Source organism: Protopterus annectens, chromosome 1.part2 (assembly GCF_019279795.1).
Source record: "Protopterus annectens isolate FY-2018-M chromosome 1.part2, PAN1.0, whole genome shotgun sequence".
Taxonomy (NCBI): domain Eukaryota; kingdom Metazoa; phylum Chordata; order Ceratodontiformes; family Protopteridae; genus Protopterus; species Protopterus annectens.
In genome coordinates, this window is record NC_056727.1 from 953,566,934 (window position 1) to 953,586,933 (window position 20,000).

At 39.7% G+C, this 20,000-nt stretch overlaps 1 protein-coding gene across 1 annotated transcript in view; it reads left to right on the forward strand.

The window, feature by feature from the left end:
• Positions 1-20,000, forward strand: part of LOC122792184 (microtubule-actin cross-linking factor 1-like) — a gene marked incomplete in the record, with an annotated part of 3,579,694 nt that overhangs the window by 1,792,874 nt on the left and 1,766,820 nt on the right. The window contains 2 exon segments of the mRNA XM_044059907.1: positions 8,077-8,394; positions 18,737-18,903. Of these exon segments, the coding sequence (XP_043915842.1) occupies positions 8,077-8,394; positions 18,737-18,903 (485 nt within the window).

The window sequence follows — 20,000 nt, forward strand, 5'->3', positions numbered from 1 at the left end:
CTTCTAACGACCATACGTCTTGTTCTGTGTGTCAGGTGTTTGTTGCAATAACTTTGCATAGTTGGCTAATCTCTTTGGCCATTTACCTACAAAACCAACATCTTAAATTATTGACTCTGGGTACTGTGGTGGAATTGTTCCTACCTGAAGGTCAGTTTTCTCCACCAGATGTCTCTATCAAGGCTGGTGAAAACCCAGAGGACCGACCGACACTTCTGAGACCAGCATGGACTTGGCATCTTGCATGTCCCTAGAGGCTCTTCATTCATCCACTTTGGATGATCAGGGGTAACTAGCGACTGATTATTTATGAAGACTGTTGGTATGTTCTGCCAATAATTGTTAGAGAAGAGATTCCCACTGTGCTTAATGAGTGTAGGCAGGGGTATGAGCCACCTAAAATAGGGCAAACATCCCTTTAAAAGATGAGCAAAAGAATAAGCATATTTCTCCTGCTCCTAAGGAATCCTCAGCATGAATGGCAGGATTTTACAGTGTTTGTTCAATAACCTTATGGCTTTGAAACCTCCTCAGTGGGTCTCTGTTCCTGCTCCCCCTTGGTGTTCTACTCCTCTTAAGAGGCCTAGGGAGCATGTTTCATCTGATGAGACGGCAGATTCTGGTGAAGAATCTTTGGCCTATTGCTCTCAGATTTACTCTCCCTTGGATTATGGTTACAAGGAAGAATATTCTATTAGTTTTGGTCCTCCTTTTGAGGAGGTTTCCTTTGGGAATAATAATTCCTGCATGATGGAGTTTTTAAGTGGGATTGTGCCCAGGTTTCCGATGCTCAAAGGAGGTATTATTAACTCCTTTGTATGGAGTCTCTCAAAACCTCTGCTGTTCTTTCTGTTCTTGCTGCATTGTTGGATGCTTTTTCTGCAGCTTCTCACGCCCCTGATTCCCAGCCCCCTGCTCGTAAAAGCTGATAAGTTTTATAAGGTGCCTGATATTACAAATTTCTGTTATTTCCATTGCTTCTGATAAACTCTGTAAGCTTTTGCTTTCTATTAAGCTGCTTCCCTCTGACAAGGACAGCAGAGCTATGGAGAGGTTGGGTAAGAAAGTGTGTACTGCTGCTACTCTGCCCTTCAGGGCTGTCAATTATAAGACCTATATGTCCAGGTGTATTCTGACTCTTCTCTTTCAGGATTTTCTGATCTTGTTGATTCTGAGAGGAAGGCTTTGGCCCTCTCTTTGTTAGGGTTTTCTTCTCAAGTGTCTCACCATTCCATTATGATGCAGCTGATGCCTTGTTTAGAGCTGTTGCTTATGGTTCTGTGTTAAGGAGGTACTCCTGGCTTTGCCTTCAGCCTCTGAATGATATAAAAGCCAAGCTGATGAATGCTTCTCCTGACAATAAACATATCTTTGGTTCTGCTGCTGCTGAGCTTTTTAAATCCCTTCAGGTAAAGGGTAAGGCTATGCAGGAATTGAAACATTTTTGTTTCTTGTATTCCCAAATTTCAGGGGAGTTACTCTAACAAGTCTACCTTTGTCCATAGATAGTATTGTCCTCCTTCCAAGGGTAAAAAGGGTATTAGAAGGGCTCCTCCTACTTAGTCTACTCAGATTCCTCTTTTCAGATGACTCTTTCCAGACAATCCAGGTTCTGTCAGGCTATCTTCTCCCCCCCACCTTTCATCTTTTCTTGCCTCTTCCAAATTGCTTGTAGGTCACTCAGGACTCTCGGGTTCTTTCCATCATTCATCAGGGGTGTTGCATTGGAAATCCCTTCCCCCCCTTTTTAGGCATTCTTCAACCTTCTCAGGAACAGCTGCCCTTTTTTCCGGATGTTCTTCATAGCCCTTTGTCTCAAGGAACCATCCAGGCAGTCTCGACTTCTCAAAAGGGGAAGGAGTTTTATTCCAGAATGTTTCTGGTTCCCAGGAAAGAAGACACCTGGTGACCCTTTCTGGATCTGTCCCAGCTCAACACCTTTCTGAAGGTTCCTTCCTTTTGAATATTATCGCTTCAAACCTTGTTTCACCTTCTTCTTCAGGCTTTCATAGTCTCTCTGGCTGTCAAGGATGCCGATCTCCATATTCCTTTTTATCCCCTTTTCAGGAAATTGTTTCTCTTGCATTTTCAGTTCTCTCCTTTACCCTTTGGCCTCTCTACTGCCCCAAGGGTCTTCACCAAATTATTTGCTCCTGTGATTGCTTTCTGCAGTATGAGGGGAAAACCTATTTTTCCTTATCTGGACAACCTGCTTATTCAGACTTCCTCTCCAGAGATTTTGCTTCAACAGCTTCACTGTACTATTTGTCTACTGCAAAGCCTATGGTTTACAGTGAACTTCCAAAAATCCTTCCTGACTCATTTTCAGGATCACGTTTCTCTGGGGGTGCAGGCTGCAGATCATTCAAATGCTGGCATCTCTGGCTTCTCCCAAGGTTTTGACTCTGATTGCATTCTTTCAATCCCTTCTTCCTCTGGCTCCGTTATCACCAGAAAGTTTCTAAGGGGTCCTGGGATATATGACTTCTGCCATTCCTGTGCTTCCTGTGGCCAGACTTCATATGAGAACGCTTCAGTGGTTCCTAAAGTCATTCTCATCCTTTAGACTTTCTGATTCACCTTCTCTCATGTCTTGAGTTAGAGCTCTAGTGGTGGATTCGTCAACTGTCTCTCAACCCATGTCTTCCTTTTCAGACTCCAGTCCCTGCTCAGGAACTCTTTTTGGATGCCTTGGACACAGGTTGGGGAGCCTCCTTCAGCTCTCTGAAGGTTCAGAGCCTTTGGTCTCATTGACAAAGGAAGGACCATATAATTATCAAAGAGATGAGAGCTCTTCTCCTGGCTCTTTAGGCCTTCCATTCGCCTTTCCTACCAGGGCCTCTCAAAATCTTCACAGGCAGTGATGCGGTACATCAACAGGCAAGGTGTGTGTGTGTGTGTGTGTGTGGTGGGGGGGGTATGGTCTTACCTTTTGTGGAGACTAGCTCTTCAGGTTTGGGATCTAGCTGTTCAGTATCCGGTGACTCTTCAGGCTATTTATATTCCTTCAGATCAGAACATTATGGCAGACTCTCTGAGCAGGTCCATAACACAGACTCACAAGTGGATGATTCACAGAGATGTGTTTCTGGACATTGTCCACCAGTGGGGTACTCCTCAGGTAGATCTTTTTGCCTCCCCTCTGTACAGACAACTTCCTCTCTTTTGCACCAGAGTCCCATATGTTTTGGCTTGGAAGGTGGAAGACCTCTCTTTTTCCTGGAAGGGAATGTTTCATTATGTCTTCCTCTCATACCAAGGATCTTGTTCAAGGTAGAACAAGACTCTCCCAAAATCTTGTTGCTGATTCCCTTTTGGCCCAGACAGCATTGGTACCATCCTCTTCTGCATTTAGCCAAGGGCAGTCATCACAATTTGCCTCACAGGGTGAACCTACTAACACAGAACAAGGGGACCTACATCTATCCACACATATCCACTCTTCAGCTGATGCTGTGGGTGAGTGGGTTTTGATCCCTTTAACACCGTTTTTCTGAGGATGTGCTATGAGTTTTGCAGGAGACCAGGAAACCCACTACCAGAAAATCTTGTTTATCCAAATGGAAAAGATTTTATGTTTTGGTGTCTTGCACATAACCTGGATCGATATTCCATGGATGTTCCTTTGGTTCTGTCTTATTTGGGTGAGTTGCTCAGTGCTGGGTTGGCATACTCTTCTGTTAAAGCCCACCTGTCAGCCATTTCTGCTTGTCTGCCTTTGACTCCTCCTTTGGCTTTTAAACTTGAGATCAGACTATTCCTTAACGCCATCCTTCATATTAGGCCCCCCAGGAAGCCTATTTCTCCTTCCCAGGACTTTAGTTTCATTTTGGAAACATTGACTTAGGCTCCTTATGAGCCTGCAGCATCAGCTTCTTTACAGCATTGTTCTTGGAAGACTTTTCTTCTTTTGGTCCTTACCACAACCAAGTGGGTGTCTGAGCTGAAGACTCTTATGGGTGCTCCTCCTTGTTTAGTTTTTCTTAAGGACAGGGTGTGTCTTCGTACTAATCCTTTTTTAATACCCAAGGTGGTTGAGTTGTCTTTTTAATCAGAATATTCATTTGCCCACTTTTTTCCTTTCTCTGCAGTCTGCTAGTGAGAAGGTTCTTCACGCCTTAGATTTGCATAGAAAACTCGGATATTATTTGGATAAAACTAAAGCCATTCGTAAATCTGAATAACATTTTGTTTCCTTTCATCCTAGATCTTTGGGTTTGGGTGTTTCTAAGCAAACTATTTCTTCATGGATATGTTAGTACCATTTCCTTTATTACTCTCTTCATGGGAAAAGCCTTTCTTCTTCTTCTTCTTCTATTAAGGCTCATTCTACCAGGGCTGTGGCTTCTGATGCTTTTTTCAAATTATTGGATACAAACTTCATTCTTGAGGCAGCTGCTTGGACTTCTGTGCACAGTTTTACCAAGCACTATAAGCTGTGTGTGGTTTCCCGGGCTAGGGCTGGATTTGCCAGGGCTGTCCTGTATGACTTTCTTGAAGGATCTACTGGACCTTCCTGCTGCCACCTTTCCTCTTGAGTTTTTGTAGTCTCTCCACTGTAAGGAATATTGCAACAGTGATATCGAAAGACATAGTACAGTTGTTAAAAATCTTACCAAAACAGTAGATGCCCTTTCACTGTTGCAGTATTTGCTGCCTCCCTCCTTCCTTTCTCCTTCTGGATGCACATGTTCCACCTTTCTCCTTGTACTGTTGTTCCTCCTGGGCCTTTTCAGTTCTGAGAGTGGTACTTCATACATCACTTTTATGGCCCTACTCCTTGTGTTTGGAGCATGTGTGTGGTGTACGACATCTCTATTACAACCTAGAGCTTTGGTATACTGACCGGACGTCAGGCTGCCTTAGGCAAGGGATCACTACTGTAAGGAACACTACAACAGTGAAGAGAAGGACATCTACAGTTATGGTAAGATTTTACACAACTGCACAACTGTGCTTTCAACCCGGACCAGATCACTGACTATCTTAAACCAAAAATGTGAAACCAACAAGGTTTTCTTGAAAGTGTTGCAACTCTTAAAACAAAACACATCTAAAACGTGTTTCTGCAGGGGGATTGCCCCACCCCCATTTCCCCTGCTAATGAAATATTCCAACTCTGAGATCCCACAACAGTGGCAAAAAGGAAAACTTTCCTAACCTCATGATTTTGACAAAAATGCACAGTGCAAACAGTCTAAGTGAATGGACCATTTATATTCACTTACACTGAAGAAACACATCAACCTGCAGTTAGTTGAGAACTTTATAGCATTTGACCAAATACTTTTTTGATCTAATGCTGGAAAGTAAATTTTGACTACAGCAATATTTTGATGTATTTATTCTGTGGCACTGTTGTCAAACTGGCATCTGATTGCTATTTATGTTGAGTAGTTTAGTGCCCTTTGAATGTAGTACTACGTAATGGTTTATCTTGGACTTCTTGACCATGCACTGTACAATCAATATTTGATCTCTAAACTCTCTGGCTTTAGTAACAAGCACTTTAACCCTTTCACTGTTAAATAATACATGCTAAGATTCTCAATACTTGTCCATTTCGGCCATGTCATTCTTTAGTTTCTGTCTGTCTGCTTTGTTGTTCTACAAGTGGATTTGCTTTGATCACATACACTCTTTCACAAGTAAACATGTCACGTAATACAGAGGGGTCATACTGTACAACCCGGACTGTTTTCTACTCTTTCATTTAGTGTTAGTGTAGAGCCATACCTGTTCACCAGTATGACTTTTTCCAACAGTGCAAAATGTTTATATTACTGAACATCACAATGCCAGCGGCATCAAAGAATACAGTCCACAAAGATGAATATTCATATTAAGTATAATCCTTATCTTTCGAATTTATTATAGACAGTGACTAAACAACCAACATGACCTTTGAGTATGGGACCCCAACTGTTCATTAGTTCAATCTGAGAGAGTTTGAAACTGTTCAGTTTGAGGGTAGCACTACACCTTGACTCTAGTTTTCTTTGGAGTGTAGAAACCTATGTGATCCAGTATTCTTGTGATGGAGAGAACCTCTGCCTCTTATTCAGTCACTTTCTCACCTGCTTTTCTAACTTGGCACTGCTTACAAAGTCTTCAAACATTCTAAGAAACTTCCCTTGAAGTGTAGAGTAATGCAGCTGAACTGCAGCATAAAACTCTTCACTTCTCTTCTGTTAGTTACAGTAACAAAAAGGTTCACAAGATTAGACCGGCATGCCACAGTAGCACAGAACCTAGTTGTATCTATCCCACTGGATTCCATTTGTTTTGAAAAGCCTTACTGTTGTAGGATTTGAGTTGCTTTCCGCCAAGCTCTAACCTTTGGTTTATTTCTTAGCAACTCTCTACGCAGAGAAAGTTCATATGTTGGTCGTTTTGTCCTAGGGTGTGCTACTTAACTGTGTTAGGATTTAGTTATGTATGCTACATGAACTAACTCCCTAGTCAGCTATCTTGGTTACTTTAGGGTGCACTCTGTTTGGCCTTGGAATTTTTGTGAACTTGCATGTTTTTTTTAACCATTTTGTGGCATATCTTCTTGTATTATGCTTTTCTATTTACCATGCTTATCCTAAACTCTGGTTTAATGTGTCACTAGTTCATTATATTCAGCAGAGTCATTGAAGAGGAGCATCTACAGAGGAGTTTTATTTCCATTTCTTTGCCTTTTTCCTACTCGACATTTTTCTGTATTTCTCAGATTCTCATATATTTGAAAAATGCATCGTACTCCATATCCTCAGCCATTAGAGGAGAAGAGGGGCATAGACATGTTCCTGGAAAAAAAAAAATGAAAGGGGCTAGAGAGTGCACAAGGGTAAACTGTAGTAAAAGAAAGAGAGAGAGAAGGAGGTAATTTAGGAAAGACGAGGATTGTCATCCACAACATAGGATGTATGCAGTGGTATTCCAAAAGAAGTCAGATCCTGCTTCAGATGAACAGAACTGAAGTTAGATCATCACAATGGATTTTTGTGTAAACTTACTGTTTTATGCCCCTTCACCATGCATGGTTAAGCTGCACACCCCCCTTACTTATGAAAGTTAATATAATTTTGAGGACATTATTACTCACAGAAAAGACATACTTGGATTTTGAACACAAATTAAGTATTTCCTTTGAGTTTTGGTGTTTAGGTCATGAGACATTTCCCCGCAAGCTACAATACTGAAACCATAAGCCCTCAGTGCCACTTTGCAATAGAGCGTTACAGTTGAAAAGCAAACTCGCTGCAGCATTGTCCAGCCACAAGGCACATCGCTACCATTCCTAAACAGGTACCTGGCTGTACAAAGATGATTCAGCAAAAAAATTAAATTGTAGTCTTTGCACTGGTCAAAAAGCTCACTCTACTTTAGAGACATGACCAAGCACCTGTTTACAATTAATAAGAATTCTACTGGACATTTTAAGTATTCTGGCATACATAGTCTGCTTGGATTTGTTAGAATACCGTGGGCTAGCCATTTAGGGATGGTAGCGATATGCCGTTTGGCTGGACAATGTTTAATGCCGCAGCGAGTTTGCAACTGTACTGTTCTGCGGTGAACCAAGTGCTGCGGGCTTATGGTTTTTGCATTGTAGCTCGTGGGGAAATGTCTCACAATCCAAACACTGGAACCCATTTCCTCATCTTCTTAAGTAAACTCAGAGAAAAAAGTGCATTATTGAAACACAGTAGTCAAAATTGTATTATCTTTCCCAAAAGAGAATAATTGCAATGTTAAGCTTGTTCTTTATTTTTGTTTTATTAAAGTATACTGTGGATTGACTCAGCATGTCTAGTCAAGGTGAACTACTTAAAAGTGAGCTAGTTTAGTTAACTTCAGAGCAAATCAGTTTAATTTATTTTTAATTTTTGATTTAATGGTATTGTTAAAAACGTTCATGTTTAGGTTTGGAAGCATTTTAGTGCTGTTTAGATTAATGTGATGTATAGCATTGCGTGAATTCCTTATGATGGTATTAACTGTAGTTGAGAAAGGAGTGTGCTTCACTTAGGTCTCCATCACTGTACTGTGCATTGTACTTATGGAAATTTCTGTTTCTTTTATTAGAAAGTGAAGCAGGACCTTGCAAGTCACAATGGGAGTGTGGATGCCACTCGAGAAATGGTGTGCCAGTTTCTGGAGAAAACTGATAAAAGCACAGCTGCCACATTACAGGACAAACTGTCTGAGCTGAATGATAGAGTGAGTGCCGTCTGCACGCAACAGAGGGAGAAAGAGGAGGTGCTGAAGGGTATTCTTCCAAAGGTTGAACTATATGAGGAACTAAGCAGGGAGATGCAGAATTTTACTGACTGCAAAAGCAAGGTTCTGGCAGCTGGAAATCAGCCAGATAAGGATATCACTCAGTTCTCCCAGCAGATTAAGGTAAACTACACAATCTGAAGTCTGTTGTTTGTGCCTGAGAACCAACGTCTGGATATGTGCCCACCAAGTCTTTTAACTCAGAAAATTTGTGTGCTTTGAACATGTTCCACACACAGTACAATGAAGAAGCTCCATAATGACGTTTCCACATCTGGTTGGATTTTTGTGCAGCATTCACAACTTTAGTTAAAAAAGAGGTTTGATCCTCAAGTACAGGATGTAAGGTAATGCAGCAGGACAACTGGGGGCAAGAATGTAAATATGGCATATTTATTTTATTTTACACTTCAATAACCAGTTTGGTGAGCTGGTTATTTGACCTTTTTCAGCCAAGCCCCCAGGATAAGAGTAATTGCAGGTTCCTCAGTGTTAATATGAAAGAAAAAGCATGATTGCAACAAATTCCTAACAAAGTAAATACTATGTACAAAATATACAGTTGCAATTGTAACATTGAGTTAAATAATATCAAATCTGTACAAAATAACTTATATGTAAAGAATGTACAGATGAAGCATTCTAGTAAGAGTTGGGTACATGAAGGCAGTAAGTCTGTACCTGTGTTTGTCAGCTGGAACACACTCTGTTGTCATGGAAGCAGGTGCACTTGGATTCCTTTTCCAAGTGCAGTCTAAGTCTGAATAATTGAAAATTTTCATTATGTTTTGTTTCGGACAGGAGGTGATTCCAGGCAGGGGGGTCTTGCTGTTGGGAGTGTTTTTATTTTTATTTTTTTTCTATGGCCGTTTGAATCCAGGTATAGGCAATGTGAGCATATTTTCCTGGCTGTCTGGTCTCTGATTTGTAGTAACCATTAAGTGGAGGGCAGTAGCCTAGAGCTAGAACTTTGTAAACCAAAGAACTGTGTGATTTGAGTATTGTTGAGAGAGGTAGAGTATGTACAGTGTTAAACTGATATATCTCATTGCACATGTCACTGCCATTAAAGGAAGTAGTATTACCTTACTGAGTACAGGTACTGGTCCAATGTTGCAGCTTGGTTCAGATCAGATTTTATCAGGAATTCACTGTATCCCAGGTAGTTTATAATTGCTTATGAGACTTAGTTTCAAAAAGGAGGGAATCCTTTTCTGGGAGGAAAATGAAAATGTACCAGAAAAAATCCATGACATGATGGTCAGGTGTCAGTGACAGGCGGGATCTTGTTAATTATAAAAGTAAGAACATGCGTGTTTTTTGCGTAGGAATGGGCAAGCATTAAAAAAGACAGTGCAGTTTCATTAGTTGCCCAAGTCCCTGTCACCCCCCAGCCTTAACCTAATTTGCTGTTCCTAAGGATGTTTCCTGTAACTCCCCCCTGGCTGATGAAAATTACTGCATTGACAGAATGTTACTAATTTTTATTTTACATTTGTTAACCGGGAAAGTCCAACTGGACACAGATCCATTTTCACCGGAAGCCCTGGGAGAAAAGCTCCAAGAACACTACATACAGGGAAATTTTACATACATAAACAGCTCTAGACATAGAATAAACACACAGCAAGTGGATGCCCGTGGAGAAAAGCTCCAAGAACCTTACATACAAGGAAAATTGTACAGACATAAACAGCTCTAGATGGCTGCATAAACAGCTCTAGACATCTAATAAATACAATAGCAATGTCCAACTTTCTATACCGTAATGTGCAGTTTTACAAGTTAAGAAAAATAAAGAACATAATATTAGGCATTAAGACAGCAAAAAAACTTTTTTTTTTTTTAGTAATGGTTAATTATCTATTATACCATGACCCCCCCAAAACGTGCACGCTGATTGGCCAGCGTGCCCGTTGTAAATCGAGTTATACTAATGGAAAAAGGTCCGGTTGCCCGGACTTTTTTCCATTAGTATAACTCGTTTTAACACTGTCGCTATGTTAAATGGGTTTAACATAGCGAGACAGTTTTAAAATAAGCAAAGGCGATCTCCGCTGCTTATTTTAAAACTGTCTCGCCATGTTAAACCCATTTAACATAGCGAGACAGTGTTTAAAAAGCACGGAGAAAGCAAGATCTCCGTTGCTTTTTAGTGTTTAAGCTATGTTAAATGAGTTTAACATAGCAAGACAGTTTTAAAATAAGCAACGGACATCTCCGCTGTTTATTTTAACTGTCTCGCCATGTTAAACTCATTTAACATAGCGAGACATAAAAAGCAACGGAGATCTTGCTTTCTCCGCTGCTTTTGGCCTCAGCTCTGATGTACTGCGCAGGCGCGCAGTACATCAGAACTGCCGCGGATGCCAGACATCTGCGGAAGGGCAGTAAACAGTCATTATACTATGCCATTATTTAAGAAAAGTAATAGTTTCTTTTCTTAAATAATGTCATATATAGTAATAACCACTTCTGGGTGTGGGTAATGCTAAATTTACCCACGGTTGGCTTTGGGTAAATTTAGCATTACCCACACCCAGGCGTGGGTTATTGCTATAATATTTAGCTATTTGGGGAAATGTTTACTAAGTCGTGGAGATTGCCAGAATTGCTTAAACTGAACCCTAGAAAACGCAATATGGCAAACAGTGTTGGCCTTCATCCAGGAATTACCCCTCTGTTGAAGATTCCCTTAGTGCCATGAAAACATACATTGACTGTGCACACATTTAAATTGAGATCATTCCCTTGCATCATGCTGCATAGAAATGGTGTCTGTCCTGCTTCCTCTAAGGGGTCATGTGCTGCTACAGTGTAAGAAGGTTCCTTTCCTGAAGATGTATGTGCTACATGCATTCTTCATCAGTGCAACCACCTACTTCTCTTGTATGTCAGGCTTACTGAACCCAGGTTAACACCCGTGAGTGGAGCTGTTGTACCATTCGAATCATACAGCATCTAAAATAATAGTCTGATACTCCCAAAAAAACTGGAATCACAGGATTGCTTAACTTATACAGTGGATGGAATAGAATGATAAAATATATTCTGACTACAGCCAGGGTTGATTTTTCCTTTAAATATTTACTTTTGTTACTTTTTTGGATGTAGGTCATGTGACTTAGTCCAAACACTGAATCTTTGCTTCATGGAGAGGAGACTTAATGTGGACCAACTAGTTGTATAAACATTAACTAGTTGTGCCAACTGCATGTAATTAACCAAGTGTATGTTTATTGCTTAATAGGCGAACCAGGCTCTTGGTCTTTTTTTGGAGGGGGCATATGACACAAGGTTCAGTCATCCTTTATTAGGACAGCAGTTGCAGTACCAAGTGTCAACAAATAGTGTTTGTGAAGTAGAGCCAGCTGTTAAAAGCTAGACATAGTCCACAGACAGCTCAGGTTTTGCCACCGGAGTCTAATGTCTTCCCCATAAATCTGTAGCTAGGTTACTCCTTGGGTACTCGACTGTTTTTTACTCTTCCCAGTATAGTAAATGACACTACAACAGTAATCCTTCTGAAAGAACAGCTGTTTGGGCATGCTCTTCATAACCAGGTGTGTTCAAACTGAAGAATTAACCACTGTAGTATAGTTTTCTTCCCACCTGCTCCATGGCAATGACTGCGGAGCTGCAGTGTGAGTATTAAGGAGTAAGGGCTCTTGGGTTGTACAGTGTTTTCTTGTTTTCCTTCCTTTGTGCCTCACCCTGTGGGGAGAACACAACTTAACATGGTGAAAGTCAGGTTCATCTGCCAGGATTGATAAGTACACTTGGTGGTGGTGCCCCCCCCCCCCCCCACCAAAAAAAAAAGCTAGATTGCTCTCCAAGCTTGGCATGGAGAAGAAATTGGCACCATTCTGGAGATGTCCAAAGCTCTAGAATTTGAACTGGCTGAATAGTTATCTGCCTCTAACTAATTCTCAGCCGTAAAAGATACTACAACAGTTAGCCTTCTCTTTGATCATCTCCTGTTCGATCACCTCCAGTTATAGTGACTTAGTTCTCACAAATGTATGGCTTTTGACATAGCCATCTCTACATAATGGTATTCTCACAAGAGTCTTGCATGGCAGGTTGTTTTAGCATCTATTAAAAAGCTGCAAAAATCACCTATTTTGTTAGGTAGATTTTTTTTATGGGGGCTGCATAGATAAGGCTGGAGATCTCTTTACCCCTTCTCCAAGTATGACACACTGAACATTTAGTTGAGAAGCAGACCAGGTTTACAGGCTTGCGGTAGCCTTCTCCCTACATCTTGGGTCAGAGTTTCTCAGCTTACTGCTATAAATGTTCTAAGGGATTTACTGCAACATTTATCCTTCTGATGAGCATAGTATAGTTGGGTGAGGGTACTTGCCATACCCATAAATGTTTTAATATAGGATCATTGCAGCAGTCAGAGCTTTCTGTCATCTCTTTCCTGGGCCTTGTTTGGGAAGGTTGTAGGACTAGCTTATTGGCTGCCATCTTTGCAAATAGCAGAGAGGTGTTTGAGGTTGTTTATTAGTGTACAGAAATGACTTGCAACCATCCAATTCTTTTTCTCTTGAAGCAACCACATTTTTGGCTTGTTGTTAGACATTGGTGGCAAGGAGCTGAGTGTGTGACCGTTATGATTTTCTTTTTTTTTTAGGTGATAGGCATACTCCTTTACCAGATAGGATTTTTTTGTCTGAAATGGCCACTTCTGATTACAGTGGTGGAGGTTCCGGAGCATTTATTAAGGACTATCAATCCCCCCCCCCCCCCCAAAAAAAAAAAAAACTGCTAATTGAACTTTGGTTTATTGGATCACAGACATGTCTCCATGAATCTATATCACAGAGATGGGCAACTAAATCTGTTTCTAAAGAATGTACTGCAGCATTCATACTGTATTTGAACATACTTGGTTGGGCCAAGTACCTTCACGTGAGCTCTGTTGAGCTCTTCTGTGCTTTGCCAGAGGGAAATGCAAACTGTCTAGATACATATCTGGACTATATGTTTGAAAGTTACATAGATATTATCAAGTAAGTTTTATACTGATACCTTTAAAGTAGATACACAAGTCCCTGTCTTTTTGACTCGTATGAACACTCAGTGAAGTGTAATCAAATCATCAGACAAAAAAAATGGAGTTACATTAATGAAGAAAAAGATGTTTGAATTTCAACCTGAGAAACAATAGAAATTCTGAAATATTTATAGTAACTAAAACATTAAAAATAAAGCACCAGATGTCAAAATTGTGTGGGATGACAAAAACCACCCAAGTCCCAGCCCTCCTATCCAGATCCTACAAAAAATGTTTATTTGTACTCACAAAGAAAATCTTTTACTTTTACTAGACTTCCAGCATTATTTAAAGGTGTTCTGAACATTATGCAAGTAGAGTTGCAGTGGATCACAATGTCATTACTGTCTACTATACTGTCTTGAAAAGCTGCATTGTAATGTAACATTTAATGTCAGTATGCCAGTCAATGAGATATCTGGTATGGGGGGGTCTGTTTTATGTTACTGTCAGTAATTTAACAAAATTTATAACATCTGAAATTAAAAAAAGCTGAATCAAAATGTATTCCCAATTATAGAAATAAGGTTTCTGCGAATTACATTAATATCGAAGTTAATCTAACTGTGTGGAAATGGTATGGAACTCAAACACACCTCATGGAGCGTTGTACCCTTAAGAATTATTTAAGAAGAACTTAAAAATAAGTCCTTGTCATACTTTATTCTTAATTAAAGTAATTGTCTTAAACTAAACCATGTCTGAAAGACAATTAAGGAGACAGTTCAGTTATTTTCATTTTTATTTTAACTGATATATAATGTGTTTCAGACAAAAAATAAAGCAATTGCTATTCTTCAGGAAGCAGTCATGCCACTGTGGTTTAAACAGAAAGATGTGGGTATTTTTTCATTTTAGCTTCACAGAAATTTCTGTTTTGGGGTTGAGATTTAAAATCACCATTGACCAAAAGTGCACATCTAATATTTAGAAAAGATTTCAGAATTATTTAATGGGAACATAAATCACAAAGTAATGATTAGATCAGAACACCTTCATATAATGCTGGAAGTCTAGTAAAAGTAAAAGCTTTTCTTTGTGATTACAAATAAACATTTCTGTAAGATCTGGGTAGGAGGGCTGGAACTTGGGTGGCTTTTGTCATCCCAGTCGAGAGGAGAGGGGTACTGGAGTTCTACCTAAAGCTCTGTCATGCCTCAACAAAGGATGAAGCATGTCTGTCTGTTCATTAATCGGGGGAAGGATGAAGTGACCAGCATCACAGGAGATAATGAAGTTAACATTGATCATGCCCTGCCCAGTTAAGCCTTCACTTTTGCCTCAATTCCCAACACCCCTCCCCTGGCCAAGTATACAGTGCCTGTCTCCTGTTTCTCACCCTTAAGGACTTTTCTCTATTTGAAGATGGAGGGAGGGACCCACCTGTGCCTAGAGTTATGATAGGATTTTACTATATCGTCTGAAGAGTAAGAGGATGGGAGAAGGAAACAAATGGGTCTGGTTGGGGACAAGGGTGGATGTCAGCTGCAGAAAGGACATGAGAAAGAAAAAATAAATATGCATTTGATCCCCATGGCATTTAGTGAAAAGAGTAGTCAGAGGTGACTTTATTACAATTTCATCTTTTTTCTTTCATAGTCATCAAATAAAAATAAAAAAAATCAGTGTTATGTCTAAATTTCCCATAGTCAATGTCAGTACCCTCAAAGATTACTCCAAAAATTGGGCTGGGCCTAGTGGACTAACCTAGTCATCAATAGTAAATCAAACATGTAAATGAAATGTTAAGAATAAATCTATTTCTAAAGGATAGTATTTTCACATCAAGTAAAATATACCTTGGAATTCAGAAAAGTTTAGTGTCATGTGGAAGCCTTCACTCAGGTTTTCACATTGTGCAAAGCCTTTTGAATTCAGAGACCACACTGCCACTGACGTTTTTCCCCTGCACAGGCCTCCGCTCCAAGAGTGATTTGTAGGGCAAAGCCACATGCTAATGTGATAGTCCAGGAGAGAGTGGCTGCTGCTAATTAGCCAAATGCTGTCCCTAGAAATGTCTGTGGCTTCCGATTTGGTCAGTTGAATGATTCAGGAAATTGATCTCAGAGTAAAATTTTACTCTAGGACGAAGAAGTGACCAGCAAAAAATCACAGGGGTCACCCATTCACTCCTATGGGAGTATTTGTGCATTCAAGTTCAGAAAAGAAGTGGAGGCAAGATGTGTGTTATGTGTGTATGCGTATGGTCATGTTTGCATGTCTGTAAGGCCATGCATGAGACTGCATGAATGTGTGTCAAGGTGATTGTAGTGGGGATAGGAAGAGAATCATGAGCTGTATTTATATGTTGGCTTGTGTCTATGAATGTATAGCTGAAAGTTTCAGTGAGTGTGATCAAATTTGTGTGGGGAGGTGACTTGATTGTTGATGACACAATGTGGGTATTATTTGCAGGAATGTCTGGGAGTATGTGTGTGTGCATGGGTGCTTGAATGTGTGTTGGTGCCTTTGCTAAGAATAACACAAGCACTGTCAGCTAGATTTATGTAGAGTCATATAAATACCACCTCACCTCTCCACTGAAGAGAGGTCACTAATCTAGTCGGACTAAACCAGTCAACAAAGGATAAATACAAATAAGTAAATATTTCCTAAGGGATAGTCTGTGCCCATACCTATTTGAGTCGCATTTTCTTGCAGTCATGCTAACTGACCATCCCAGATTGGACAGTTAGCATGAGCAGTGAAAATTGTATTCAATCCTGCCCATAGTGTTGAAACAGGAATCAATGAATTGCTCTTGTGAAGATTTTTGTTTAACATTTTTTTAATAAGTTTTTCAGGCTTCTTTACCCCAGTGTTGCATCTGGATGCTTCCTATTACTCACTTGAGAAAAGTCGCACTTTCATAGATGTAGGGCATTTTTTAAATAAACTTCCTTGTTCCATTACACCCTTAAATATGATATGCTAAGTATGTAAGTTCTTTCATGTATGTACCTTGGACCATTATTTGGTGTACCCCTACATTGTTTGTTTACAATGGTGTAAATCCTCTTGCTTTGACTAATGTAGCAGTAGTCTCTTATATCTGCTCATCTTCCTCTGAGTAAGAACACTGACCCAGAAGGTCGTTACTACCCACCTCAACTCTAACTCTGGCTTGCTGCTTTAACCTAGGATGGTCAACATGCCTTTTTTAAAACCAGCTTGCTTGTACATGTTTATGTTCAATGCCCCCCCACACACACACACACACACACACTGTCAGTCTTAAAAGAACAATCCTTATTATTCATTTTTTTTAAGACACCTGTATTGAATTTTCACTTGTAACATAGACACATTTATATTTATGTAAAAGTAATCAAACTGTCTTAACAAGTTAAAAAGCATTTTCCTTCACATATATTGCTATATATCATATAGCCTTAGCAACATTACATAAATTGTTCAATTCCTGCCCCATTTATTAAACAAGAAACATCTTTATTAAATCATCACTTATGACATAAGCAGTCATACATTTATATAAATGAAAACAAACCACACCAACACAATCCTAGTTGCAAGCATTTTACATCACAAACCATTGCTGACACACTCCCATTTGCAAACGTTATACATCACTTTTCTACCCAATCATTTTCAGTCAAACATTACATAGCTCATTCAAATCTTGCCTTCTTTTAAACCTCATTCCTCCCCTGTATGTATTGTTCCCACAGTCCCAATTTTCTTGTATGTAGTTTGCTTCTACCTTTTTCTAAAGATCTGAGTTCCAGTTGTTTTATCTCCATTACTTTATTTGCTACTTACATAGTTGGTTTAGATTTTGATTTCCATTTTCTAGTAATTGCTTTTTTGGCAGCCACCATAATTAGACACAGCAAGGCCTTACCATGTCTAGGCAGTTTTGTTTGTGTCACAGCTCAGAAAAATCATCTCCCTCATCACAGTCTACCCACCCAACATTTCCGACAGTGCATCCGTCAGGGAATTCTTAAAGTCCGCCAACTCCTTGCATAAGCCTTAAGATTCATCTTAACTACCAACAGATTGTGAGTCTCTGACTGTTCTTTAGCATCTCTGCTGAAGGTGGTATCTAAGGTGTCAGGTGATGTTCTCGTACTATAGTGCTACAGATTTGTGTGTACCATAAACACAAAGTTGCAGATTGCTGTACATTACCCTTCCTAGCTATCTATAGTGTATAATGCCCCCTGAAAATGTGCTATTTTTCAAGCACTTTGTTAGACAAAAAAAGTAATACCCCTTGGAAATAAGCATTGTTTCACCTAGAGTATGGTAATTTTTGTAAGTCTAACAGTCATCTCATTTTACTTTAATGTTTATCTCATGTGGGAGTTTTTTTACCATACACAGGGCCTAATCATCAGCTGGAGGCAGCCTGTACAAGTAACCATTTACAAAATAGTAAACAGCATTACTTGAAGACAGATGGAGAAAGATTCTGGGAAAAAGATGTGATGTGCCATGCTCAGAACTGCATTACATGGCACTGGTATGTCAAGCTTGTGTGTGCCTAATTGCAGTAAGAGACAATTCAGTTTGTTGGTTTGTCTCTTTTGGCTTTTCCTGGTTAGGGGTCGCCACAGCAGAACTCCTGTTCGCTAATGATTGGCAGTAGATTTTTACGTACTGGCTTGCCGGGCCTAATGCACAACCTTCAATGAAGGAACGCCCATTCACGTGTGTCGCTACACAGAAGACGCTCTAACTGAGAATCGAACGGGCAACGAGGGTAAAATATTTTCAGTGCTGGGGAAAATTCATAGCATGAAAAGTAATATACCTGATTTTCATTTCTTTTGATAAGCCACATTTTGTAATTATTTCCACATTTGATTCCCTTTTGAGAAATTGTACTCGAAGCAGTGTATAGTTTGGAATAGAGGTAATATTCCTTGAGACCATGTTAAAGAAGCTAGGAATCTGCATTTTGGAAGAGAGAAACAGAATTGTATGACAGCATTCTTTATAACCTCTTTAGGATGGCCGAATAGTGATGAGGTAGAGATTCTTCAGTTTAGGTATTACAATGTGGTTGTCGTGCAGCTTGCTGGAGAAGGATTAAAAAAATAATACAGTGGTTTTGCATTATAGAAAGTGCCTGGAAGTCTGAAATTCGCAATTAGAAGGATCTTGGTCAGAAAATACAATGTTTACATATTTGCAGTAGGGTTACATAACAGTCTTTAGGACAAGTGGGAAAATAGATGGCAAATGTGACAAAAGAAAACACTAATGACAGAAGAACTGGAGGGTGGGCACATCAGACGAGCACAAAACCTAATATATCTGTATTATGCAGGCACATAAAAGTCTTTGTGATGAAAATGTGGAGATTTTTAGACATGCTCAGGTGTGGAAATGTAAAGTTTAGATGCTAAATGTTCTTTCTAAATCATTTAACAGGAACTGAATTCTGAAATGTGTCGACAGCAAGTGAACATGCAAACGCTGCAACATGTGACAAATGAGATAGGGGAATGTAACCTCTTGGCCAATGCATCCCATCTGCAGGAAGCAGTACAGAAGTTGTCTGAAACATTTAATAAGCTGCAGGAGACAGTGAAAGAAAGGTAGGTTCTCATTTGGTGTAGCTGTGTTGTGCGTGTTAACAAAATACTTGGACATTGGCTTAACATCATGCTGTTGTTTGTAGAGCGGTGCATTGTAGGATTCCCCACAGATACTTGTATATTCATTTTTAGGCCCAAGACATATTGTACAGGTTCGCAGAGTCTGCCAGGGAACCTTGAAAAGTAGGCAGCATTCTCTGTACTGTGATCAGAAGAAGCCTGAGGCATACACCTGATTCAACATGGCTACCTCAAGTTTATCCTCAGCCTCTAACATCTGCAACCTGCACGCCCCCGAGAAAGAACTAGCTGAAGGAATAAACAGAAGAGGATGTGACTGATGCAGATCTGTACACTGCAGGAATGCTGTCCTTAAGGGCATAATTTTTTAACATCTTTATTAAATCCTGAGTTAGACATAAGTTAAAGAAGAAAAAAAACATAGTAACAGTTTTCATGCAGCAAACACCTACATTTTGTTTTTAACAATCATTCACTCCAACATTACATAAATTGCTCAATTCCTGGCTTCTCTTAAACCTCACTCTGTCTGAACATAATTCTGCATGTATTCTTCCCACAAATTCCATTTATTTCTGTGTAATTTGCTGCATCTTCCCTTTTCTAAAAAATCCCACCAAGTTCTTTTGTCTCCTTTACCATATTCAGTACTTATAGTTGGTTTAGGTTGTGATTTACATTTTATAGTATTTGCTTTTTTGACAGCCAATAACATTGCCCTTAGTAAGGCCTTACAATGTCTAAGCAATTCAGATCCTATGTTCCAGTTCAAAAGAATAATTTCCTTAGTTCCAACAACTTGCCCCACCACCACCTGTAGGGGATTTTTAAAATCTGCCAACTTGTTACATTCCCAAAAAAAAAAAAAAAAACATGTTACCCCTCTCTTTCTCTGCCATCACACCTCCATCATTTTCTGTCTATCTGGTGAAAGATTCTCTGAAGTCTGCTTGGGGAATAAAAATACCCATGCAAACACTTCCATTGAAAACTCCCAAGCCTTCTGAACTTTGTTGCATATGTGGAAGCCATACAAATGCCATCACTGTGTTACTTTGTAAATTGCGTTTCCATAA